The 9,264-nt window shown below is 36.5% G+C and overlaps 1 protein-coding gene across 1 annotated transcript in view; it reads left to right on the top strand.

The window, feature by feature from the left end:
* The window catches only part of Smp_157000 (putative hypothetical protein), a gene marked incomplete at both ends in the record, with an annotated part of 66,594 nt that extends 58,303 nt beyond the window's left edge, over positions 1–8,291 (top strand). Inside the window, 2 exons of the mRNA XM_018799879.1 lie at positions 7,816–7,959; positions 8,164–8,291. Coding sequence (XP_018653748.1) covers positions 7,816–7,959; positions 8,164–8,291 — 272 coding nt within the window. The remainder of the gene's footprint in view (positions 1–7,815; positions 7,960–8,163) is intronic.
* Positions 8,292–9,264: the final 973 nt, after the last annotated feature.

Genomic DNA, 9,264 nt, shown 5'->3' with positions numbered 1-9,264 from the left:
TGGTTGGAATAAGATTTCTTCCCCTTCCCCTCTTCTTCTATCTTCTAACTTGCGACTTGGGAAGGTTCAAGCGTTCGAGTGCTTAAATTGTACGCGGTATAATAAAAATTCAAGTTCCAGGTGTAACAGAAAAATTGAGCATATGTTAAATTTTTTTAACTCGGTTAACAGCTGAACAAATAAAACGTAATATTCAATAAATTACATTCATTATAGTATAATGTTTAAATCAACCAACAATTTAAGGTTCAATTTCATTCATGCTGTGTCAATCATTGCTTCATTGTGAGGTATACTGATTATATATATATATATATTATATAGGTCACCAAAAATAAACAACTAGAAACTAACAAGTGGTCTAACTGAATAATCAAAATCTTACTAATATGAGTGGACAAACTTTATTTGGCATAGCGATTTACTATTATTACTTCATATATTTGTGAGTACAAAGATTACTATCATTATCATGAGTATAATGTATTGATAAAAAAGGGTCTTTTGGTAGATATCAACTCACTGAAGACATTGATGAATGGTTGCTCAAATTCGTGGATTGGTTGAAGTAAGACATTAACACCGTTGGATGCCGGCTCAGTGGTCTAGTGGTCAAGCGCTCGCGCGCGAGACTTATAGGTCCTGGGTAAGAATCTCGCGAGACGGGATCGTGGATGCGCACTGCTGAGGAGTCCCACAATAGGACAAAACGGCCTTAAAGCAGTGCTTCCAGGTTTTCCTTGGTGGTCTGACTTCAATTGACTCATGATCTCAACTATATAAAATTACTAAAATCTCCACAAAAACCCCTTCTGAAAATGAAAAGTATCATTTTACGGATCAGTGAACATCAACTTTAACTGACAACACAATAATACTTTGATAAAAGAAAAGTAGTTCAATACATTGCATTCTTTAATTCCTTAAAATAAGTTTTTGGCGAGTGTGACTACAATTTATGGATGATGACCTTTGAGTGATGATGGTAAAGTAGTAACCTTGATTAATCAGTAGTATTTGAAAGCTTCTAGAAAAATTTTCAAAAGATGAATAGTTATTATTTCTTTATTGTGTTTTACTATTATTTATTTAAACACATAAATATTGGTACAAGGAAGCATTAGATGAATATGCGCCACACAAACCGAATGAGATTTGTGTGAGGGCTGTGATACTGCCCAGGTGTCCAAACTGAACCAGGTGGTTTTCTTAGATGGCCACACCCGGAGCCTTTGACCTAAAGGTCTGATCCACAAGGCAGTGGAACATCGTGAGGAGATGCAGTCCCAGTGACCAACGATTGATTCATACGCCGTTTGATCCCTCAGGATACTGGAGTCCATTGGTTTGGAATCAGGGTTTTCCAACTCCCCTAGGTGGACCCTCCATATCCACCAACCCGTTTAAAGCGCCAGACATTCGCTTTTCGTCCTCTCAATTTCGTAAACAACACCCGTGGTGCGAGAAGGCAGTGAGTAGGACTTCCCTGACAGGCTATATATTCGTGTGGCCATGTGAGAGCATTTGGAGAGGGAGAGAGGACTCTTCCCACTCTTGGCCGTACCAGGGCATTTGGGGGCACCTTTATTGTGACTAGGCAAGTACCTCTTGTTTTAAAAAAATCAATCTTACCATCGTTTTTTTATGCTTCTAGAATGATAAGATTAACTGCAATTCTTAAAATACATAAATTCACCCTCAAAGTATAGTACTTCCATATATCTTGTATTTTATTGATGAGATTCATGGTTAAATGTTTCTGTAGAACAGGAAAACTTTAGGGATTTAATGTCAGTAGTGTCCAACGTAGAATATTTATCAGTAGCAAAAAAACGTAATAGAATAACCTTCATACTCGTTAGATCAATCTATGATATTAGTGTGTGTCTATTAAATTATAGTTCGACGTATGTAGAACGACTTGGTCTTCCTGATTCAACTAGTCAATTAGTTAAACAGTCTACAAATGTGACACTTATGTGCATCGGTTCAAGTTGCCACATCACATCATTCTTGCTAGATGAGATTAATAAAACAAGTGCCAGAGTAATAGAACTAATATCAATACTAATGGTGACGGAAAAGATTAAACATAGATAATATGACTCGGGAAAGAAAAATGAATTAGCACAATAAAAAGTACATGGTAATTTTAAATCTCGAGATCTAAAAGAAGACAGACTGAGTAGATCTAGGTCATTGTAACCCATTCCAAGCTGTCACACAATATCTCAAACTATTAGTTATGACAATCACGTATACTCCGATCTGATAATTTGCTCAGCCCAAAAGTTTATGATTTCATGAACTGGTGTCATATCTTGATCTAGTTGTCCTTATTTATTTCTCAACTTACTCCTACACCAGGTAACATTGTACGTGAGACAAGCAGTTTTTATGCGTAGGTAATATATCTCTTCTCAACTGTTTAACTTTAGATTATTCTATCCTAGTATGGTTACGTATCATTTTTACCATACTTCTCACTCATTGTGTTTGAAATTTAGCATAGACCATGATTGATATATCACAATGCATTATATTTATCCTATTTCCCAAATGCTTACTTACAAATTTATACAAGAATGAGTCACTCTCAAATTTTAGAATCAAGATTTCTCAACTCGGTAAAAGTCAGTCAGTCACAACGTAGAACTTCGTACGTACGTACATCAGTTTGAGTTGTCATACCACATTAGCACAGAGATGCAGTTGTCCATTCAAATCCCATAGTGGTAAAAGTAGTAAGAGTATAAGCATTAATGTGAAAGATAAGGGTTTGAAGATGTTATTGAAGGAGTATAATACGGTGAAATAAATTTGGAAAGAGAAAAAGGATACGGACATGAAGAATTCAGAAGATTAGAATTTGGTAGAACACAAAGAGTGGATGCACCTCCGCCATTGCAAACGATTTTGAGCCATGTCATTCAAGGTCTCTAACCATCGATTGCTATCATCTCGCGGATCCCAACCAGGTAGTCTACACCTACCAACATGGCTCAGTCCACTTGTCAGTTACTTCATGGATTTGTGCCATGTTTTGGTCTGGCCGCCCCTAGCTTTCTTCCAAACTACTCCTATACCATGGAACATTGCACGTCGGGGCAGTCGGTGGTTGGGCATACGTAGCACGTTTCCCAGCCATCTCAACTGATGAAGTTTCACTACTTCATCAATCGATTTGCCATCCTTACCTAGTACCCGTTTTCTAACAACTACATTACTTACCCGGTGGTCCCAGGATATACGAGCAATGCTTCGAAGACACCTATGATCGAACACTAGTAGCCTACGAATATCCTCTACTCTTATCGGTCATGTTTCACTGCCATAAAGTAGGACGGAACGAACTGCTGCACAGTAAGCCCGTTTTTTTGTTGCTAGATGGATATCTCTCCTACGCCATAAATGACGCAAGTTGGCGAAAGCTAGTCGAGCCTTCTGTATCCGTGCTGAGATTTCGTCACATACCAGACCACAAGGGCTGATGAGACTCCCAAGATAAGTGAAGCGGTCAACATACTCAACTACTTCACTCCCTACCATTAGTTCAGCTGCCGATGCAACCCTATCCAACTCGGTAAAATAAAGATACTTGAACTAATCTGTTTTGTTTTTGCAGTTTAACTAATCAAACGCGTTCACAACAACCAATGCATTAAGTATGACTTATAATCTTGTAAATACCAATGTACAAACTCATTTAGTATTGTTTGTTTGAATCATCCCATCAATGTGTTGGGACTGCAATTGATCAGTCTCTAATTGGCATACGTGCATACTGTGCGTATTGCCTCGATATAGCCTTAATTCACAAGCATGGTAAGCAGAGATGGATAGTGGCTAGCAGTGGAATCCAGTTTGATGCGCGTCTCGTCCTATTTGGAACTCGTACCACAGTGAACATCAACTCTGAGATGCAGGTACATCCAGCTGACGAGTCCCAAATAGGACGAAACGCGCGTCCTGGATCCCACTGCTAGCCACTATCCATCTCTGCTTACCAATGTACAAAGTTTCAAATTCTTTTCCATTTAAAAGTAGTTTTAACATTAACAAATTGTCGAAAATATTTATATCCAATAATTGTAATGATTAAATGACATAAGGCAATACAAAACATGTGTTGCTTACAATTTTGATACACCCTTCTTAATTCAATCAATATAAGGACGATATCTTTTTTTTCTTCTGATAATTTCCCCTCTCTCTTTATTATACAACCATTAGACTCAATTTATTCACCAATCAATAAACGTTAAATTAGACTAAGTTTGTTAGTGTTTGTACAAAGAGAAATAATAATAAGCAAATATAAAGTTGGAATATTGAAATGATATAAGATGAAAAGGAAGATATAAGGGATAAGATAGTTGCTAACAACAACCAATCATATTTTTATATTCATATGATAAATTGTAAGAGATGTGTAAGAGATGCTTCGATATTCGTAATGAAAACGTTTGATATGATATTTTCACTATTAAACCATTTCATTCGTTTACTATCGCATAGAGTTGTGAAGATTGTTAAGTTGTGATTGAGATCATGAACCGATCAATGTTAAATCACGACCATTGAAAACCTGAAAGCACTTGACGGTCGTTTCGTCCTACAATGGGGCTACTCAACAATGCGCATACGGGATCCGAACCCAATACCATCGGTCTCACGGATGAACGCCTAACCTCGTGGATTGGTTGAAGTTAGACATTAACACTGTTGGATGCCGGCTCAGTGGTCTAGAGGTTAAGCGTTCTCACTCGAGACCAATGGTTCTGAATTCGAATCCTTCGTAAGGGATCGCAGATGAGCACTGCTGAGGAGTCCCATACTAGGGTTAAACGGCCGTCCGGTATTTATAGGTTTTCGACAGTGGTTTATCAGTGATCGGTTCATGGTCTCAATAACCACAAATTGTTTCATTGAGTTATAAACTTCAATGTTCAACAGTAACAAAATGCCTGAAATAGTGTGCGAAAATGTTATCAATCCATAATCGAAGTACTTCAGTATCAAGTATACAATTCAATATCATAGTTTTTAATTTTCCGAAAAAAAATGCTTATTTATATTAAAAAGTCGGTATGCAAACAAAAACTAAAAAGCTAGACCACCATGGGAAACCTGAAAGCACTGGACGGTCGTTTCAATCAGGTCTGTTGGGAGATATCAACTCACTGAAGATATTGGTGAATGGTTGCTCAAATTCGTGGATTAGTTGAAGTTAGACATTAACACCGTCGGATGCGGGCTCAGTGGTCTATCGGTTAAGCGCTCTGGTATAAGACTGATAGGTTCTGGGTTCGAATCTCATGAAGTGGGATCGTGGATGCGCACTGCTGAGGAGCCCCACAATAGGACGAGATGGCCTTAAAGCAGTGCTTCCAGGTTTTCTATGGTGGTCTAGCTTCAATTGACTCATGATTTCAACCATATATAAAAAATTACTAAAAATCTCCACAAACAACCCAAAAGTGTAAGTCATTGTTTAATAAAGTATTATTTTGTAACAATTTATGTCATATCACATTAATTTGACTTTGTATTTCTTTCAAGCGAATTGGTGTCCTTATTCATTAAACAATTTTCATTTCATTTTAGTTAGTCATTATCACCATGATTTAGTCCTATCATTTTAAATTCTTCATGCCTAAGTAACAGTATCAAATTATTTAAAATAGTAACACTGTTTCATTTGTAATCTAGTGAGTGTTAAGAAATAGCTCTTTGAATTGATTACTTTCTGATGAGTGAATAGTTTCGGATATGAGGAGGGTACACGACATCACTGTTTTTACTCATTTGCCATATGGGAGTTCGCGATTATAGCTTTGGATTACTCTAGTTTTGTATGAAGACTAATAGTAATATCAGCCGAGAGGCCAAACCTAGATACGTGAAATGGGGTTGGAACTAACTTGTTGAGACTCGAGTGCTTCAGTTACTAAGCCCCCACCGCACTATCTGTTTTGCGCCATAGTTTGTTAATTAACGTTCAGTTTTCATACTGAACAGACTATGACACAGCTATAGATTCTATGTCACATCCATTTTTTGTGATATAATACATCCATCACCCAATTTTATTATTGCTAAGTTTATCTACTCTTAACAATCAAGACTTTACTTCACAAAATAATGAAACAACGTCTAGGGATCCATTCTATTGATGTCGTAACTTTCAGTTTTTTGAACTGCACTTTGAATATGTGTTCGTTTCAGGCTGGTGTTACTGTTTAGTTATTTAGAGTCTAGTAGATTGGACGGATTTGAAAATCGAATGCCCTAGTTACTAAGTGACCGGCCATCCTACTTATTTCCGCAACCGTATCATTAGTACTGGTTTATACATTTAACATTAAGTCTTACTATTTCTGCTCAAACTAGAAGAATTGTTCAAACGTCAATCAGTCGTATGCTTATTTATTTATTTAAACACATAAATATTGGTACAAAGGGGCACCAGATACATATGCGTCGCACAAATCTCATTTGATTTGTGTGAGGACTGTGATACTGCCCAGGTGCCCAAACTGAAGCAGGTGGTTTTCTTAGGGGGTCACACCCCGAGCCTTTGACCTAAAGATCTGATCCACAAAACAGTGGAGTATCATAAGGAGATGCAGTCTCATGGTAGCCAGTGACCAGCAATTGATTCATACGCCATTTGTTCACTCAGGATACTGGAGCCTATATGCATTATTGGTTTAGAATCAGGGTCTCCCAAGTCCCCTAGGTGAACTTTCCGTGTCCACCAACCCGGTTAAAGTGCCGGACATTCGCTTTTCATCCTCTCAATTTCGTAAACAACAGTAATGCCACGAGAAGGCAGTGAGTAAGACTTCTGTGGCAGAGGCTATATACGCGTGGCTATGTTAGAGCATTTGGAGAGGGAGAGCGGACTCTCTCCACTCTCGTCCGTACCAGGGCATTTGAGGACATCAGATGTAAGACTAAATAATTGGAAGGTAAATTTTGTCACAAGTAAATTGTGTTTATGTCACAACTTGAATAGAGAAAAAGTTATGTACGGTTACTGGAATGTTTCTTTTTTCTTTCAATAGGTCGAAATAGTAAAATCATCTTCAGATACTTTGTTTTGAATATGTTACATTCATTACAATCATGTATTTATTATATCAAAGAAGATTTGTAAAGGGTTGAACTTTCAGAAATACTGTACTGGAAATTCCTGCATAATTATTAAGTGCTTGGATTATTACATTTTCATCATGTTTTCCTATTTCTAAACTTTCATTCGACCCATAAACCGTTGTTATATGTCTTATTGTTCCAGATTTACCAATAATTAATCATTTCCCTATTATTCCAGTTTACTGTCACTTACGACTGAGTTGTGTACAGATTGTAATTTTCTATTCGTCTTACCGTGCGCTTAGGTATTTATGAGGCATATCTGCTTCATATCTTCGTCTTCTGACTGGACCATTGGATTAGCAGCTGGAAGACCAATAAGCTTTAAGGTCTTCCTTGTTGTTCATTAGCCGCTATGTCATTTGATAAGTAGGTCAACTCTCCTACAGGAAATATAGGCGAATGAATCAATAATTGGACTAGACAATACAACCGGCCTTATAATACACTATCTGATCACAATTCGATGTTAGAGCCTATGTTTCTTTTTGTTCTCATAACAGTATTGTTATATATTAGCATGGGTTGTTCGTTATGCTGAATTATATGGGCGTCTTTTTTATTTATGGTTAATTAAATACATTGGCGCCAGTATTGTTTAATCTTTCTACTTTTAATTTCCTCCTTTATCAACATTGTACTTTTTTTCTATAGATTTTGGACGACCTAATGGTCTCTATTCTGATGGATTTCGTACTACACCTCCACCACCGGCTTATTCTAGTTTAAAGCATATGATTCAACCACCACCAGCTTATTCAGAAATTCAATCTACTACTGATTTATTAGCTAAACAATGTGTTAATACATCAACGCCAATAACTACTACTACTACTACTTCAAATATAGGAAATCCAGCAGAAATTGAACAATCACAACATGAATCAATGCATATAACATCATCACCTAATACTATTATTATTACTACTACTACTAATAGTACTACAACTACTACTACTACTACTACTGTCAACACGAATTCTCCGCCTTCTTATTCTGAAGTTGTTTTATCACGTTCCAATCATGCATATAACTACAAAATCAATCATAACACATCATCTTCAGACACTAACGAAACAGGCACAACATGTACATCAAATCTTGATACGTCGAGTACAATTACAGATTAATCAATAATACAAATCTTGTTCTCTCTTTTATTATTAGAATAAAATAAGCAGCAATTATTATTCGATGAAATTTTTTCACTTACTTTACTTACGCCTGTTACTCCCAACGGAGCATAGGCCGCCGACCACCATTCTCCAACCCAATTCGATGAAATACACATATATATATACATATGAATGATCAGATTTCAATAGTTTCAATATATATATATATATATACGGTCCTTATATTGGATCCAATGTTTCAGTCTTCTTCTTCTCTGGAAGGTTCTTTTCTCTCTCTCTTCCCAGTAACTTTGTCTTCTGATTCAACTTATTTTAATGAATGAATCTGTGATGCTTTTTATTGTATTTTATTTTCATTTTACAAATATTGTATATGATAGACAAGTACAGATATATATGTCAAATTGTAATACTATAATGATATTCTCTGCTTTCAACGTAATGCCTGTTTATTTTCGTTAACTTTGCTTTTTACATTCGTTCTTTATCTTCTTTGCTATTGAACGTGTACAAAAAAATAAACTTGATATTATATTTATTCGAAATGTTGATTAGTTATTTTGTCATTTATGTGGAAAACCTGGAAGCATTGGACGGCCGTTTCGTCCTATTATGGGACTCCTCAGCAGTGCGCATCCACGATCCCGCCTCACGGGATTCGAACATAACATAACACATTCAATAGACATTCTTATCCGTTGCACAAGTGAGTAACTATTTGGACTCGAGAGCCAAGTGGATAACGCATTGGCGTTTGAAGTGAATGGCACTGAGTTCGATTCTTTAGATGAGCTTCAAATTTGGGATGCAAGTAAATCTAACTAACGAGTACCGAATCAGACGAAACACGCTTCCAAGATTTTCACTGTTAGCCATATTCTGCATTAAATTGTTGTTATCAGTTTCAATAACTGAATATTTCACTAATTTAGGCTTAATATCTGTATTAGTTCTAAAAGTGTTATGA

This window comes from Schistosoma mansoni, chromosome W (assembly GCF_000237925.1).
Source record: "Schistosoma mansoni strain Puerto Rico chromosome W, complete genome".
Taxonomy (NCBI): domain Eukaryota; kingdom Metazoa; phylum Platyhelminthes; class Trematoda; order Strigeidida; family Schistosomatidae; genus Schistosoma; species Schistosoma mansoni.
Note: the sequence above shows the minus strand (reverse complement) of the source record. Positions and strands in the feature narration are given on the sequence as shown.